Source organism: Heliangelus exortis, chromosome 1 (assembly GCF_036169615.1).
Source record: "Heliangelus exortis chromosome 1, bHelExo1.hap1, whole genome shotgun sequence".
Classification (NCBI taxonomy): Eukaryota; Metazoa; Chordata; class Aves; order Apodiformes; family Trochilidae; genus Heliangelus; species Heliangelus exortis.
In genome coordinates this window covers 151,576,979-151,595,962 of record NC_092422.1, presented here as the reverse complement: position 1 = coordinate 151,595,962, position 18,984 = coordinate 151,576,979, and the positions used below count along the sequence as shown (strand labels likewise).

General features: G+C 37.1%; 1 protein-coding gene across 8 annotated transcripts in view; it reads right to left on the bottom strand.

Moving 5' to 3' along the window:
• The window catches only part of PIK3C2G (phosphatidylinositol-4-phosphate 3-kinase catalytic subunit type 2 gamma), a 201,526-nt gene that overhangs the window by 159,170 nt on the left and 23,372 nt on the right, over positions 1–18,984 (bottom strand). For all 8 annotated transcript variants that reach the window (XR_011723791.1, XM_071733025.1, XM_071733024.1 and 5 more), the window contains exons 6-8: positions 15,273–15,375; positions 8,057–8,127; positions 2,393–2,456 (exon numbers count right to left, since the gene is read on the bottom strand). Coding sequence is in view for 7 of the 8 variants with exons in the window: in XM_071733025.1 (XP_071589126.1) it covers positions 2,393–2,456; positions 8,057–8,127; positions 15,273–15,375 (238 nt within the window). In the remaining variant the exon portion in view is untranslated. The remainder of the gene's footprint in view (positions 1–2,392; positions 2,457–8,056; positions 8,128–15,272; positions 15,376–18,984) is intronic.

The following is an 18,984-nucleotide window of genomic DNA, read 5'->3' as shown; positions in this document are numbered from 1 at the left end:
TCTACAACTTCCACACTTTGTATTACAAATGTACAAAGTTTTCTTGCTAGATTAACAGTACATCCTGAATAGATTTTATAATTAAGTGCATGTCAAGTGGTTATCAGGGCAATCAAAACAGCTACTTGCCTGGCTTCACACACTCTCTGGGAACAAACACTCCATATTTCAACCCCAACAGTTACAATCCCACTCCCAACTTGTATCAAACATCTTAATTTTTTTAAAAAATATTTTTATTTTATAGAGGCATTATACAAAATAGAATTAATTTTCCATTTATTGATCACTACTAATAATAATTAGAGTGGGCCTGTCACATAAGTTAGAAATATTGGTATATCCAAGGCTTTTTAATAGGTTCTTTAATAGAATTTTTTAAACCTTGAACAAGTATTGATTTGAAATTGGTTTTAATTTTTTTTTTTTTTTAAATGAGAATCTCCACTGAATGCCTAATGAAGTTCCAGATGAGTACAGAACATAAGCAGATATCTGTGCCCTTGGTGAAGTGTGTGCAACTCCCAATGGCTCAAAGTTCAGAGTGTGCTGAGAGTGGACTGTGGTGAAATCAGAAGAAGGGTAAAAACCTTCCCAGTGATGTGAACACTGCCTTGCAAAATCTAGATAATTATTCCCATGTAACCTTCAGGTAGGGGCAGCTATAGAGATTCCAATTTTAAATCTTAAAGGAATCTAATCAGATGTTAGAGAAAATAAGTAACAAAGAATTCAAAAAATTATACTTCTGTTAATGTTTGTGTCTGTAACTTACTACATCACCATACTTTTTCAAGCCACTTATTAAAGCAAAGAGTTAACACTAATTTTAATTATTGTAATGTTGGAAAAGCTTCATACTATCTGATGCCTCTGAATGAAAACATCTCCACAGTGATCCTACCCGTGCCATTAACTTGCAATCCTGCTCTTTTAAGCAATTCATATGAACTTTTATTGAGTCTACCTGTGTAGACAAGACCTTGTTAAAAAAATTAACTATGGAGTAATATAGCCCTAGAGAAACAAGTCCATATTTGTTGCATAGCATGAATATTTGGAAAATGTCCTGTTTTCCCTTTATAAAAAGTTAATGGTCTCAAATAATAGCAAGTAAAAATGTTTAGCAAAACCAAACTTGCATCATTATAGGTCTGATGAGTACATGTAGAGCACAAGTTGTACAGGATGGACTGTAATGCTTCATTAATGTTCAGACTACAGCTTTATTTGAATTTGGAATCTTCTTACTCTAGGCCTTAAAATTTCAAGAGAATATGAGTAACTACATAGATGGGTCTACTTCAGTACAGATATCAGTATACACACGAGTTTGGGGACCTCAGTTTTCCAAACAGTTATGACTGCAACACATTTAATCGACTAAATAGTTCCCTTTGAGAAGCTGCTTACAATGGAAAGTTTGGTGAATATATACATGGTATTAAAACTAGAGCTTAACTTTGTAGCTAGGTACAGTTCAACAGCTTATAAACGTACCTGAGTTTTGCAGAAGTGTCAAAAATTTACACAAAAAAACCCCCAGAATATTGTATCTACATATGTTTATTTAAATATTTATGTTAAATATTAATTTATATTTATGTATTAGTGTGCATGTCTTTATACACATATGCACTTATTTATACATATGTCTACACACCTGCACATTTGTGTATACTTTCTGACTTTACTTTCTTTACTAGAAATAACAGATCAAGAATATCCAGAAAAAATAAATATATTAAATATTTGAATACAGATGAAAGTTTTTTGAAACAAAATAAGAACTTTATGTTTGAACATATTTTTTAAAAACTCCATGCTTTACCATAATGAATTAAAACTGATTTTACTAATGTCCTTCTTTGCCTACAGTTCCAATCCTAGGACAAAATTTGGTTTGTTTCAAGTTACCACTCAAATATGAATTTGTCCTTTAGACACATGTCCTTAAAACGTCAGTTAGCAGAGAAGGCTTCCTAAGAGATTTTTCATTTGAGCCTAAATCTGAAACCTGTAAACTATCACATGCTTGTATATCTATCCTAATTATGCAACCATTTAGCTTGTGGGTTTGCAAAATCAGGAACAATTTTGCAGATGCATATAGTCTAGTGTATACCTCTATTAGTTCTTAATGCTCACCCAACTGATCCTGTTTTTATTTACACATTCTTTGACACTTAGTCAGCTTTGGTATTTTAAATTTGTAGTGCTGCCTTCCTAGTCTCATGCCAAGTTTTATTAAGAGCATTTATATCCTTTCAAAGTCAGGTTAAACAGCTTTAATTAAAATTCTTCTTTAATTGCATTTGAGACAGATTAATAATTAGATACCTTTCACATAGAAGTAAATACTTTCCTGGTATAAGAAACTGGGAACAAATACCTCATTTTGCAATAGATGTTCCACTTGATCTCTGTATTTCATAATAACTGACATAAGGTTTTGTCTGAAATCAGAAAAAAAGAAAGATGAGGTTAATATCAATTGGATAAAGAGAACAAGTTTGTGTGGGGTTTTTTGTTTTCTTTTCTTTTCTTTTTGTTTTGTTTTGGTTTTTTCACATTCTATTAACTGGGAATAGTGAGTGATTTTATGCTGGTATAGAATAAGCATCTCCATGTTTTTTTGGTAGTCATTTGTTACAAAGTGTAGATGTAAAAGTCTTCTACTTATACCTGGATTTTATACACATATTCCAAGTGAAAAAACTCCAGTAAATGATTTGTTGTTTAAGTGTCTATTGCACTACAAATTCCATTTATTTCACTCTTCAAGGTTAAGCAAGTCCTTAAATATTACCTTGAAGAAGGATGGACTTACCTTCTCAATCACTTCACAGAATAAGGATGCAAAGAATAAGGGAAAATATCTGTAAAAGCTCTATGTTTCAAAACTCCATACTAGGTCACAAGTATAAAACTGTGCCTCATAAAAAGGCACTGTAGCTACATAACTCATTAAAATTTATTTACATACAGTTCTCAAGTTTACACGTTCAACTTGTCAGCAACTACCTTTGCCACAGTATTACCTAAGCTGTGATTTCATTTTACTTCAGTAGATAGACACACTCCACTCATGCCTTTGTCATGACACAGAAGTTAATATCAAGTTTGTACAGGCAAGTTGCTGTGCCTTAGGAAAGCTTCACAGAATTAATTAGGATTATGAACAGGAGTACACAATTCTCTATGCTGGATTCCAGGACTGATGCTTCAGCTTTAAGTCTCACAATATAGAATCACAGGCTCCAAGTGCTATCCCCAACATATAACTAAAATCAGAGCTTTACTTCCAAGAAAAATCTGTCTAACTTTCTGTTTCTAGCACAGTGAAATGCTAGCCATCACTTATTTGTCAACTGGAAGAAAATAGAAAAGATGCCTATGAGACCATGGCTGTGGTTGCTACACACAGGAATACATCTTTCTTTTTCTTTGACAGCCTCCTCTGTAGGGTCAAGATCTTCAGGAGAGGGTATAGAAACTTTAATTCCCACTTCCACACACTGCAGAGCCTTCATGGTCCCCATCGTTGTTTGGTCTTGCATACACTTTTATGAAAAAGTGGAAATTCTCATTTATATTTTTTTTCAGTATTTATTTGCTTTACTCTATCATTTTATCCTATCATTTTATCCTTCACATTTTTTTTCCTTGTATAATTCTCACTGACCCTTTTGATTTAGGGTTCTTTCTCTTCAAAAGGCTCCAAAGGAATTTACCCCTGCCTACTGCAATCTGGTAGCTGAAAGTCACAGAAGTATTTTGATTGCCTCAGAGCAAGTGGACTGTTGTGTACAGAGAAATCGTGTGTGTCCTCACATATCTTAGTTGGGCTGACTGAGCAACCAGAGATTAGAATAGCAACTACCATCAAAAGTAAAGGTTTCACATTATGTGATTGGACTTTCATTATATGTGTTGCATGGCAAGAGAAGGAAAAAAAGACTCATCATACACAACAGGGGAATGTTAGGTGACCCTCCTGGTGCTCATACCAGAGTGCACTTCACCATAGATGCCTACTATTCATCTACATATGGTTTTGCCTTAACATCTTTGTATTTCCAATCTGCACTAGCCAGGCAGTTTGTGTGTTGAGAAGCTGTCTGGCAATTCCTCCTGTAATCCTGTTAAATCATAACTAATACAAGTTGTTGCTCTGCTTTGACTAACCCTCCAGGCATAAGATCTTTTTCATACCATTACCCAGCTCAAAAGTATTTCTGGACATATGAGATGGCCTTACTGCCTTGATGCACAAAGGTAACCATGTGGACTACCATGCTTGACCTAAATGCAGGTTTCAGAGTAATTTCTTAAATTAGAATACTACCTCCAAAAAATTAGTGTATTTCCCATCAGTTTATTCTACCCTAGAGAATTCTCTGTACAAAGTAGCCATGATTTTACATCATCAATAGAAAACAAGTCCAGCAACTTGTAACAATGATCAAAATACCTCTACTAATGTCATTCTGAACCTCTGTTTGCTAGACAACAAATAATACCCATGTGTTACGTACAACACAGACCTACTTCATCTTAGTATAGCCTTGATACCTGTGCATAAATATAGCAATGCTAACCAACCCATGAACATGCAGTGTTTCTTTACCCTTCAGGACATTTTTTGTAGCTGGGAGCAAGGAAATGTGGTATAATAGTTTTGAAAACAAAATACAAAAGAAAAGTGCTTGAGTCAGTCTTGGGCCAGCAGGTCTGTATGGGAGGAAGACAAGTTTACAGCATATACTTACAGCTATTTTTCACTTTCCTGGTAGCAGCACCTACTGCAGAGCAACACCAGGTTTCCTTTCTAAAGCTGCTGTTTATCACCATGCTGCCTAACCAAGCTCTGCCTACCTGCATGGATCAGATTAGCCATCATGGTAGTCACTGCCACTTCACTTCTCATGCATTCCTTGATTTACATTGTATTTCTTTCCCATGCTATGAAAACCAGCCTGTGAAGCAATGTAGGGGATGCTGGTTTTATTTGTTCACAGTTCCCTGGGAAAGCAAATTTGATTACTGAAGATGTATAGTTCCCTTTTACTTTTTCCTTCATCTCAATTTTTTCCTTTCTCTGTTGAATCTAAGCAGACTGAGCATCTCAATCAATATGTTCTCTAAAACACAGCTGTTTGTGTGCTACAATCAGAAGTGTAACTACAGTACATGCAGACAACCCTAAGCATTATTTTATTTAGGTAATCAAAGTACTCACAGCTGTGAAGACACAGCAATATGGGACATAATCTGCTGGCCTTCCTAGGTGCCAGGCAGATGTGCACAGCCTATGTTGAGACCCTCATTCTACTGCATCCATTACTGCATCTCTATTACAGCCCTAGCTGGGTATGGAACTGGGACATTAGCACATGTTGCAAAAATACATCCCAGTGCAGAATAGGCACACAGATGTTATTGCATGTTACACTAGAAGCAGTTGTTATGACTGTATTTCTAACTTTATAATTTTGGTGATGCTTCAGACCTAAGGGCCTTCTTACCATAATTATGCCAGTGCATTCAGCTCAGACTAGTTGCCTCTAATGGAGAAAAGTGAACACTGCTAAAGCTGTTTACTCCAGGGAGTGATTTTTTGATCTTGATATAAAAAAATACCTGAAGGGAGAGTGAAAATATGGTGGAGACACAGTCCTGGGCAAGATGGGTTGTGCCCATACATTTATTCATTAAACCTTGTACAAACAAATACCTACTCTTATCTGTTTTGAATCTGTTCTTTTCACTTCACGCTCCCTTTATCCAGCATTGGAAGATACAGTAAAAAATCCTTTTTTGCAGACATTCTCTGTGCTCCTTAATCTCATAGCCTTGTCATCTATAAAATCATAGAATTGATCTGTAATCTAAATCTTCCCTCCTCAAGTTTTAAACCATTTCCCTTTGTCCTCTTACTAGAAGCCCATCTAAAAACTCCTATCCCAACTTTCTTGTAGGCCCACTTCAGGTATTGGAAAGGTCACCTCGGAGCCTCCTCATCTCCAGGCTGCACAACCCCAGCTTCCTCAGCCTCTCTTCATAGGGGAGGTGCTCAAGCTCTCTGATCATTTTATGTGGCTCTCCTCTGGACTTACTCAAGGAGTTCTGTGCCCTTATATTGAGGACTCCAGAACAGGACACAGTACTCCAGATGGGGTCTCACAAGAGCTGAGTAGAGGGGGTTTATATTTTCCTTTTTCCATTCAGTAGGAAATTCACAAGACTGCCATGACTTTTCAAATATGATGGAAAGTGGCCTTGCAACTTCATTTGCCAGTTCCTTTGGGACAAAGAGAGGAATCTTGTTGGGTCCCATGGACTTCAGTTTCTTTAAATGATGTCAAAGCTGGTTTTCTCCTACAGTAAGTGGATCTTCCTTCTCCCAATCCTTGCCTTTGCTTTCTGCAAACTTAGGTGGTGTCTTCTCTCTTCATCAGGGCGAAGAATATTTTTACTTTTTCCTCATATGAAAGGAATGTAATCCTTTGGGCATTCTTGCTGGCCTTCACTTTTTCAAGTTCTGTTAGATCATATTTTAAATGAGAGAAGCAGAAGTGCTGGCTGTATTCAAGATAAATGAACACTCTACACTGATGCTCTGACATAATACTGGTTTTTGATTTCTCATTTTTTTCATCATTCCCAACATTTATTTTATCTTTTTTTTGCAGCTGCTGTGCATGGAGCTGGCATTCAGAACTATTTATTATAACCCAAACAACTCCCTCTTGGTGGTAAGTCAACGCAGAGCCTATGATTTCATAAGTGAATTTAATACTCTTTCCTCCCATCTACATTTATCTCCTTAAAACTTCATCTGCCACTGTACCGCAAATTCAACTCGACACACATCCTCCTGCAAATCACCACAGAAAGTTCCTGTGCACATTATGGACAGAAAATTCTTGCCACTTAGCTGTTACTCCTTTTCTTTTCCCTGAGAGCACAGGACCTGACCAAAGACCTATCTGGAAAACATTTTCTCCTGCCCATCAACAATCTGTGGGACAATAAAGAAACAGTGATCAAACACAGTTCATGTTTTTACTTTTTCAATATTTACTTTATGCCTATGTTATCAGTTATTCACTGCCCTACAGTAACAGAGGAAATTTTGTGGACCATAGCTGATTTGCAGCTCTAATTTTTTAATCACATATCCTCTCTGAAGACTGTATTTGCAGTGGAAAAATATCACATGCTTTACATCACAAGAAATAAAACAGTCAATAAGTGTGTATAGACTGTGAGACTGGCTTGTTCCCTTTATAGCAAGGAACAGAATGGAAATTTGGGCCATGCTCCTAGGAAACCAGATGGGTCCTTGGTAAGCACTAGCTACTCACCATGAACAAGTCACTACCTCTCGTGTTTTTTCCTCCATCTGCTAAATGACAGGTGTGGCATTTAACATTCTTAGCAAGGTATTTTAGTTTTCACGAAAAACACTACAAAAAGTGTTAACAGCTTCTTTATCCAGATGTCTGAAAAGGAACCTAATGAAAGTTGAATGAGGAATCTATCTCATTTAGTGCTTGTCCATGGAAGGTTTGCTTTAAGTCAGATGTGCTTTGAGTGCCAAGTTAAAAACTTGGCATAGATGACCCCCGTTAAAACAATTAATAATAATAATAATAAGCCAAAAATAAAATAAACCAAACCAAACCATCACTCAACTGTGAAAACACAGGCATATTTTTACACTATTTACTGTTAAAAACTCTAGGAGCAATGAACAAGAGCAAATTATGATTCCTTCAATTCTAGAAATCTTTGGGAAACATTGGAACTGTAATAAAACTTCAATTACAAGAAAGGGAGAAAATGAGGAAAAGTTACACAGATCTATAAATTATTATTGATTTTTGCTAAGCAATCAATTAAGCCTGAAAATAAGCCTAAAACTTTGGACCGATTTTCTTGGTATCATTCCTTTTCTCAGTAGGTCTCGGAATTGTGCTTTAGGGTCAGCAGACTCATTGCAAATATAAACAATTACAAACAGAAATACTGCTAAATGCAGTGTTCTTACCCAGTCAGTCTCCAGGCACAGGTGTGTTCCAAAAGCTGATAAACAGTGAATCGTTTTTGGTCATCCTCAAGCTGTGGAAGAGGAGCATAGAGTGAGATACAGTATTCTTATTGGAAAAATGTATGTTAGAGAGATTTTCTTGGTATTTTTCAAAGCCAGAAGGTTCTTCTAGGAAGTCAGAGAGTAGACAGGATATTTTAGTCTGAAATCATACCTGGTAAATCTCTTTCATGTCACATTGGGTTGAACTGTATAGGAGGCCAAACCAGATTGTTACAATAGCTCCTTTTAGCTACACACAGATTAAGACTGCAGTCAGGTCCCAGTAAACCCCTCCTCTGCTTTCATGACACAGACAGGAGAAGGCACTCTTTTACAGTAGCAATAGGCAGCAGTCATGAAGAAAAAATCAGTTTGCATCCACAGTCTCTCTGCTGCTTCCTTTCTGAAAGAACAGGATATGAAATATCTCTACCACCCTTTGCAAACCCCCTAATGGGACTTGTATTAGTGAAGAGTCAGAGAGATGATCAAGACAGTATAGAAATTTTTGGATGAGAGGCTGAGCTGGGACTTGTCAGGCTATAAAATGGGAAGTTCAGAGGGAAAGTTATCCATGTGTACAAATATCTGATGGGAAATAATGAAGAGAAGGAAGTCAGGCTCTTCAGCAGTGCTCACTGAGAGGACAAGAGGCAAAAGGCACAAATTAAAGATAGGAAATTCTACCTTAATACATGACAAAAAATATTGTGAAGGTAATAAAACACAATAAAAGGTTGTAGGGATTGAATATCTGCTGAGATAGGCAAAACTTGACCAGATATAGTCCTGGGCAACCTGCTCCAGTTGTCTCTGCTTGAGCAGAGGGATTGGGCTAAGTGATCCCATGAAGTCCCTTCCACCCTGAGCAATTCTCTGATTTTGCTTTATTTGACACATTCTGCTGGCAAGCATGTTCTTATTCAGATGTAGTCTTTTCTCCATCCCCACAGATTTGTTGCCTTTGATGGCTTAACCCTTCCCACCTCATGGAGGTAGCTCAGCCCATGGTAGGCATGTACAGGAAACTTGTAGGCACCACCATGTTCTGGAAATTCTGCCCTTTTTCTGACTCATGATTGAGCCTGTATCCCCATAATTCATAGGGGAAAGTTACTGAGGGGCTTGTGGATAGCACGACCCCAAATTCCCAGGTCAAAAAATTAGAAAGGGAATGATACTTGTGAACAGATATAACCCAAAAAAGGGCAGGGGAACGACAGAGAAAAGAATTAAATAAGAAAACAGAGGCAGGAGAGCAGCTAGTGGTGATGAGCTTCTGTTTCCATAGTGGCTGACGCAGCTGCCAGACATTATTTTTCCTAGTACTTCTAGAAATACAAATGAGAGCTGAGATTGACACAATATAGGCAACCAGGCTACAGCTAGTTCATTTACATGTGCACCTACCTAAAATATTTGTTTGCTTAAAGGTGAAGCAGAGGACAGAAATTACTTTCGGCCAAGAATACAGAAGAATCTGAAAGTTGTATCCTTTTTAGGCTAGACCACACTATTGAAACTCTCAAGTTTTTTGTGAAGGGAAGACAAAAGAGTTTAATTTTTAGCAAAGCATTTCAGTAAGAAAATAAATAAAATTCTGTTCATCTTTAACTGTTCTGCCACTCTGTTCATAATTTAACTTCCACACAAAAAAAAAAAAATTAAAAAAAGTGATATTAGCATAATCCAGCAGTGATAAAATAAGATTCATGATTTTTTCCTCCTCTCTTAAACAGAAGTTGAAAGGTTTATTTTCTAAAGAAAAAAACCAGTCTTTTATTGGGTTAACTAAAAAAAGACTTCTAATATTTTGAATATTTGTGAATTCAAAGTTTGTTCAGAAAATCTTCCAACTAACTGAAGCACTAGTCTAAAGCTAACATTCCAGAGAAACTTTTTTCTATGCTACGGTTGGATTAAATTTAAATATGCTAATTGACATGTGAATAAGTCACAGTAACTCTGCTTCAGATCCTTATATAAAGATTCAGCAATAGCACCGTGTAAGTAGTAGAATCTTGCTGAGCTGGATACATTACAGATGTTCTGTGAAAAATTCCCATCTGGAGCGCTACTATCTCTTTATCACATAGTGGCAGTAAATGAAAGATGAAGTAGATGAATGAAATGGAAGGGGGTGAAGGTAAGAAAAACATTCTCATGCATCAAGCATTGAGACTATGTGTCTTAGACCTGAGCGCTAGGCTCCACGTTGTCTGGGTACTTGATCTTAAAACAAACACCTGTGGTCCTTATCTCAGTGTATTGACATGAGACTGTTAAATGTTATTATAGAGGAGAAGACAGCAGAAGTAAGTAAGGGGCTTAAGGGATGCATTTAAGAGTTGATGGCCTTTTCTTAGATTATTTCAGAACCTCTCTCTGAAGTCCAGTGAGCTGCTCCTACACAAATTATAACAAGATATACAAAAATACCTTATGGATGCCAGTATCCTGACTGCAGCATTGTCCTGGTTTGGGCCAGGATAAAGGTGATTTTCTGTCTTGTACTTTTGCTTTTAGCTAAGTCTCTTGTAAGTAGTTGCACTTGCTGAAATTAACAGCAGGTTTCTCAGACAGTGTGTGTTTCTAGGACTGATAACACTCGATGTTTATAGTTACTGCTAGAGACTGGGATGCAGAGCCAAGGACACTGCTCAGCTCTGTGGAAAACATTTTACCCTCCAGGAGGATAAAGAGGTCCCACCTGCATCCCTCCTTTGGGGAGGAACAGACAAGATAGATGCCAGAATTGACCAAACAGAGTATTCCATCCCATATACATCATCCTCAGTATAAATTTGAGGGATCACGAGGGCCAAGCCACGCTTCCAGCTTCCGGCTGCCTGCCCTTCCTGCCTTTCCTTCTTCCCTTCCTTCACCCGGCATCCTGGAAGGATCCCGTCCGTTCATCTGGCTGTGGTCCTGATCCGTGCCAGCCCATATCTGTGTGTTCCTGCCTCCAGTTCCCAGCTGCTGTCAACTCCAGGAGTCCAGCCTGGACTCTCCCAGGGCTGCCCTGCAGCCTCGGTGGTGACATGAGAGTTATTGGGGGAAAGAGGGGAGGAATGTGGTATCCATTTTCCTTTATATTTGTATATATTTAGCAACTTTTCCTATTTATCATTACTGTTTCATTAAAGTTGTGTAGTTTAGTTTCCAACCCATAAGTCTTGCTCCCTTATTCTCTCTCCTTTCTTTATCAGGGAGGAGAGAGAGATTAATAGAGAGAGTCTGTCACTCGGTTTAATTGCCGGGCCAGTGTTAAACCGTGACAAGCATGAACTGTGCTATATATAGCTTTGACCTATTAACTGTTGGTTTTGCTCACAACTCTTTTACCCACACTATACTCTGAGTTTTGGAACACCTGACTTCTGACAGCTATCATGCCACTTCAATGCACATCCCAATTCTTGAGAATATTTTGTAGTGCTACCATAACCAGAAACACACATTCTAAGAAGAAAAAACCACCAAACACTCCATAACCACTTGCTATAACATCATGATCTCATTTTGCTACATCTAGACAGAACACTGGTCAATCAAATCCATAGTGACTCTCAGCAGATCATATCCCCCAATTTTTAAAGTCACATTACACTACAGACAAGCAATGTCCATGTTTTGCAAAATTCATCCTTCATTTTCATCATGTCACTGCACACTGAGCTGTCACACTGACACCTCTGGAGACCTTGCCAATAGCAGAGCACATCTGAACTGAGCTCTCACAGGTACAAGGCTTGAGCTACAGAACAGGATTGATAAATGACAAACTTCCTTTATAATCTCCTATGTTGACAGGACTAGAGGACACTGACAGATGAACTTGGAAACAACTTGGCACAGACTTCATGAAGGAAGCAGCCCTGAAGTTTAGAAAGAAATTAGATATGCAAGAATGATAGGAACTCAGAAGCTTAAGAGGATTTGATGGACTAAGGCAAAAGGTGGGTTTATCTGAATTATTTAGCACCTGAACACATATGGGTGATTATTACAGAGAAGATATGAATGTATTTGTGACAATAGTGAAGCTACAACCTTAGTGAAAATTTCTATAAAATAATACACTCCAAACTTCAAAATTAGGAAAGATCCTACAGAGCACAAGTCAGATTCTCCATATGAGTAAGCACAGATTGACTCTCAAAGCTAGACAGTAGCTGAATATGTAAATAACTGAGAAAACTGCCTCTAAGTCTGTGACATTCAAATATATACCATGATCAAAGCCACAAGTTTCAGAGAAGAGCAAAAAAAAAATTGACTGAGCTCAGTGTGGACTGTCTCAAATCCTTGAATTCCATGTGGCTGGAGCAGGTTCCAGGAAACCCAAAGACACACAAAATGGGGTCCAGAGTGAAAGGAAGCACTGAAGCTTTCAATGCTCCACAGAATGTGTTTCCTCCGTTAGGCTTTCTCTGGTCCTGACAGACTTGCTGGTGCTCCTCTTGGGTAGGCAAAGCACTGGAAACAGTATCTGGATAAAAGTTTCTACTTCTACACTGCTCTATAGAAGCTTAGTCTAGCTAGATGGTATAAAACTGAGCTTCAAAATGTGTCTGGATCATAAACATAAACTTACATTCTCTGTACAAGCTTCCTCTGAAGTTTAGTAGGCATCTAGCATCTTGAAAAGTCAGGTCTTAAAAGAGTTTTGTTTGAGAGTGTTAAGGCTGAAAAATCCCATGTCTCAAATAAAAAAAAATCAAATTAAAGGTCACCCACTGGCTGAAAGCTCTATGATTCCATGTAAAGCCCCAGGCCAAATTTATTGGTTGTAACTACTCAGTTCAAGACAATTTCCTTTCTAAATACTTCCTAACAGAATGCCACCTTCCCACAAAAGGAAAGGAAGCAAGTATTCACCTTTAAACACATTTATTTTTTCAGCCAAATTTACAAAATAATTGTAAGCATTTAGTTCATAAGCTGTCTGGTTTTAAAAGAATAAAATAATTGCACATTATTTATAAGCATTCACTTATACTGTGTTGATAATATTAAGCATTATGCTTAATAGCATCACAGTAAAACAATAGCTGGGTAAGCAAGAATCATGAAGACAGTCTCCAGATGGCATTGGTATAGAGGTTTTCCTACTAAGCACACAAACAAGCTTTTAAGCTTTAGAAGAGACTCTTAAGCATATTATTTAGTTCCAAAGCAGGTAATTTTGAAGATCTGTAGGAATAGCACATCTATATACAGCAAATAGGTCATCTGCTCTAGCTTTTAATTTTTCTGTTTAAAGATGAAGTAGCTTGAAGAGAATCAATCATTGTCATGGAAGTTTGAAGAGGAGATTGCCAGGAAGTTGCTCAAGGCTCCTTCATTTCAGTATAGGCATGCACAAAATACTTTCATCAGATGCCATAAGCATCTAAGTAGCAAAATGTAACCACATCAAACTTCTAATTCATGTCACTGATTTATCAGGACAATAAATATTGGAATCCTGCAACTGACCAGCAGAAGGGTCAATATTGGACAGAGCTGCTCACTTAAAAAAGGCAAATAATTTTTCCACCATTATACATACTTATGAGCATCCATAATTATATCTAATCATGACAACTTCACTCCTCTCAAGTCTTTTCTTGGCAGCAGCATATGGAAAACTCTTTGCCATTCCCTAAGACCAGACATCTTGTCACAGATGGGATGCCAGAAATTACTGTGATGACCATCTAATCTCTGTTTAATGCAGACAATAGAAATCATGTGGTGATTCCTGCCTCAATCTCAACAGCTTGCAGTTAAACGACAGTAAAGTAGCACAGATACTTTCCCAAGATAAAACTAATTCCAATGGTCACTGGACATGTGGGGGTGAGAAAGGACACCTTCTAAAGGTATATTCCAATGTGAACTTATTTGCTCTACCCTGAGAGCAAGCAGTTGGCAATTTGCTGATCTGAATCATTTTTGCAGATGTAACCTGCTGATGAAAGCTTCCATGTTTCCTAATATACTTTCTTTTAGACATGCTATTCCACAAAGCAGTTATGTCTTCAAAAAAAAACCCAAACAAACAACAACAAAAAAAACACTAAAATAATTAAGTGAAGAATGCAAGTAATTTAAGCCAGTATTGTACATAAAAGCACTCAGGTATCCTGGTTTTATCTATAAACCAGTTAAAATGTTTACCAAATATATATATATATATATATATTTATACACATATTTATTTTTTCTCCTTTTTTAGTACTTTAGGTAATTTAATGTGGTGTACTGAATCTGACTTTTCATATGTTGAGACATAAGAGAAACTAAAAGAAAGCCTCTACCCTTTTTGATAGAAGAAAGCCTCTACCCTTTTTGATAGAACTTTGACATCTGACCCATATATTACCAGACTCAGGCTGAAAACAAACCTATGCAAAGCAGGTACTTGGTACTATCCATGAACAGAGCCAGCACATTGCCAGTGAACACTGCCTAGAAAAAGCTTTTCCTGTACTGCATACTTTGGGTTGGAAATAGTTCAGGATGGGTACACTGGGAATAAAGCTCACAGTAGCAGAGGTCAGTGTCATTAAAGCTCAGTAATCTGCTGCAAAGTTGCTTAATCTCAAATAATTTGAACAGGAATCTCCCTGAATTTAAAATTATAATAAAACAATGTTTTCTGTAAGGACTACATGTGCTTACAGGCAACATTTAACAGGTGAACAAACAAGCACATACGAACACGTGGATATATCACAAATACACAAACACAGCAGCTGTGATTCTGGCTTTTATCAGCCTATTCTGGTTTTTAGAGATAATGAGCAGAACCCAAATCTAATTGATTTTACACATTACTATGAGTGACTTTGCCTTTGTTATATTTCAAAATGTGGAAAGGCCAATCAAAAATAAGTGAAATAAATAGCACTAAATTCTGACAAACCAGATTTTTTTCCAAAAAGGTAACCTTTGGTCTTTTTTAGCTGTGTGTTCTCTACAGCAATTCACTACGTGGAAGTACAGGAGCAAAGCAGAGATGTTCCCCAGTACATTTCAACTGGAGTTCAGCAGTAATATATGCATTCTCAGGAAAGCAAATAATCTCTCTTTGATTATTACTGCAGGTTGCCACATAAAAGGATTAATGGGATCTTATTCCTTCAGGGATGCTGATAGAAAGAGAAGGCAAAAAAAGATGACAAACCGTTCGAGCCAAACTTTGCTTCAAATTACTGATGTTGTGCAGCCGAAGCTGAATGCAGGTGGGTGCCTTGCGAAGACTTTCATGGCTGCCCAAAGTCTGGTTACTGCAGTTTGGGGGAAAAAAAATAAAAACAGTCAATGCTTATCCCCGCCACTTCTTTGAAAATTGATGAGGCTTGGATCTGGCATATTTTCTGCTGAAACAATTTATTAATTGCTTAGGCGTATATTTGACCATTAAATTCTGTAAGAGAACAACACTGAAAGAATGCAAGAACAACCTAAACAAACTGCACATACTCCCAAACCTTGAGATCATTCACACATGTTCTTCAAACCCAAATAAGTGCAATTTATAGAAACCATCTTAGTTACAAATGTACCACTGCAGAACGACTTGCAATGTTTGAAATCCAACTTGAAATTCAAATACTAACTATGCTTTAAAATCACATACATTAAGACATGTGGTTCTTGATTCTCAAAGAAATCAAAGTTCTTGCGCTGTGCAGCTCACATTGAGATGATAAAAGAGGCTGAAAGTCAGTCTCCAGCCTTATGAAATCATATACCAGGTAAGGTTAAGACACAGAGCTCTACTCATGCAGCTGGAGTGGTTCCTACAAGGTACTCAGATGACCAAGGATGATCTAGCACTCCCTAACAGGGTAAATCCTTATTATTTGCCTCTTCAGAGTAGCTTCTGACTTTATCAGTCTCTTGTAATTACTTGGAACAAAAATAATTTCCCTTCCAATATTTGTTTTAATCAGGAAAAATAATGGAAGAAAAAAAACCACCTTTTTTACATTTAAACAATTCATTTGGATTTAATGGTTAGGAAAAATGACACTGATTTTTGCAAAGAAAAATTCATTACCAGAACAAGTTAATATGCATCAGTTACAACTCTGTGTGTTCCATTAGATTCACATTGCTTTTTTCACACCTCCAGTCATATTTATACAGGTTTACAGCACAGTTAGTTGTTTCAGAACTCTCTGGCCCACGAAGGAAACAGGATTCTTTTCTGGCTTGTCAAATTCTATACAAAAATCAGAATTCATATATATATATAATGTGTTTCTTTCTATCTAAAAGGGCTTTCGATAAAACATCTGAATATTCCTGGCTGAGTTTAGTTTAAAAAAAAATAAAATTGTCCTATGAAACCACAGAAAGTGTGATTCAGGGGAAAGACTCATACATTACAGCAGCAGAGGTCCCCAGCACAAATGAATGGTTAAACTTAAAGAAATGTATCAGATATAATTGCCATTAAACATAATTACAGGGAATTCACGTAACCTGTAAATGCTCTGCACCTAAATTATATATATACCTAAATTAAGAGTGAGAGAAGTTAACACCAACACAGTGAAATGCCTGTACTAGTGGAAAGCATATGATATTCCCCAACCCTTCTCAAATCCCTTTACAATCAGATGTCCAAGTTCCTGGTCCCTAGGATTGTACCAGTAATCCATGTAGATTCTCTTCTGTTGCTCCTCAGCTCATTTCTGTGTTTTCCCTGTTCGTGGCTTTCTTGAAACTTTTTCCACTCCTCATTTTACCTAATTGCATCTGCCTCATAACACTAATGATGAGCTCTCCTGTGGTGCCTGCATCCTTTAGAATTGTCTCACACCTGTTTTTTTACCCTGCCAATATTCTTGGTCGAGTAAATATTCTCGGTACCTTTCCAGGTACAGTAAAAAGAAAAACTTCTGTGAGTCCTGAGTCAATTTTTCCTGATTCCTCCAGTACAGAGATTCCTATTGCAGTGCCTACAGAACACTAAGCCAGTGACAGAAATTGGTATAGCTATACCTGCTTCTGCAGTTGCAATGTACAACAGATGGAGAAAAACTACCTTTTGCAAGTATAACTATCCCACGTCATCAAGCTTCAAGGCAAAACAAGTTACAACAACCAAAGCTGATTTTTGTGATTGCAGCTACATTTAGATTAATGTTTTGTTAGCTCTGTTGTGTCAGGCAGGTTCTATACATCATTAAATCCCTTATTGACACAGCAACATTGCCTGAAACACTGCAGTCAGGAGCAGAGGCCATGTAGTTGACTTCATGAGTGGGTTTTATTTGCATAAATAGAAATAGAAAAGTTTTTACAAGTTTCGTGATACAAGAGATGAGACAAAATGGATTACTATCTCTAAAATAATGTGAAAACCTGGTCTAAATGAAAAGTGAACTATAAGAATTAGGTGTAGATTTGCTATAGATTGATAGACAACCTTTCAGCCACAGCCCAGGCTGTAAAACACTTTGCCACTATTCTTGTTATATTAGGATAAAAATTAGTTTTATTATATCCCCTTTTGAAGGACAACACGATTATTAGTAACTGGCTTACAGTGCTCTGAGCTCTGTAAATGAAACAGAAACAAAATGGTTGGATTTTATGATCTTAAAGGTCTTTTCCAAGCTAAATGATTGTGTGCTACAGTATTATGAACTCAACAGTTTTCCTCCTATTTTTTGCTGTAATAACTAGGTGTAGAACAGAGCTTTGATGAGAATGCTGGGATAAAAGACAGAAAGTGAAAGCCAGTCTTTGTCTTTAAGTGACACAGTAATGAACGGATCAAAGTAAAGTGACTTATCTGTGGTCCCCCATCATATCAGAAGCAGAGAAAGAGAAAAATCCCTCAGTCCCTGGAGAATCCTCACCACTAGATGATTTTGCTTCCTCACAGAAAGGTTCTCTAATGCACAGTAAGCTCCAAATTCTAATGTAGTTGAATCAGAATTGGTGGGTTGTTTTTTTTTTTTTAAATAAAAAAAAGGACTCAGCTGAGCAGCATCTCAGAAGGAGAAGCTTAATCTGCAGTGACAAGAGAAAATGAAGTTTAATTTTTACAAAGAATATATTAATCCAAAAGGTGCCTGTTTCTTATGATCCCAATCTGCATGAATATAACTCTGCCCAGTGTATAATTAATAGCTTAAACTTCACTCTGAGTGAAAACCAATTTTTATTTAGATCTCAGTTCTCAGAGAACAGAATTAGTAAGGCAAAAAAAATGCCATCTCTAAGGTCATGCACATGAGCATAAATGATAAGAATTTACATTGTCTGTTCCATACTTTTGCTCTATATGTTAGTTAACTGCAAAGCAACCAGGCAACTGTGAAAATTACACTGTGGTAGAGAGTGGATGGAATTAAAAACATGCACAAAGAGATCCTTTAAAAAAATCCAAAGCCTTAAAAAATAAATGTCATGCTTAGAAATAAAGCTTACAAATAACCTTGAACTGCATTCCTTTGCTGGGCCTGTACTACTGCAAGCTCTTGCTTACAGACAGATCAATTGCAAAATATATTTTTTTAAAAAAAAGTAAAACCAGAGAGCTCCATATTCTTATATACAATCGTATGCTGTGTTTTATTAGGCATTTCATGATGCTCTGCACTTCTGTCCTATAGCTTTAAAGGCAAAGGAGTCTAAATGGAGGATTGATTCTTTGCTGTCACATGAGAAGGGTTGGCTTGGGCTTGCCGATGACATTGAGAGCTACGAGATATTTGACACAAGCTGCTTAACTCCAATCTAGTTTTTTTTAAATACAACATCTTCCCTGAAGGGCATCATAAAATCAGTTTAGGGGCACTTATGCTAAATCTAAGGAAAGACAGGAAATACTAAGAGCTAGATTTAAAGGTAGATGTAGAAGGTTGGTATAACAG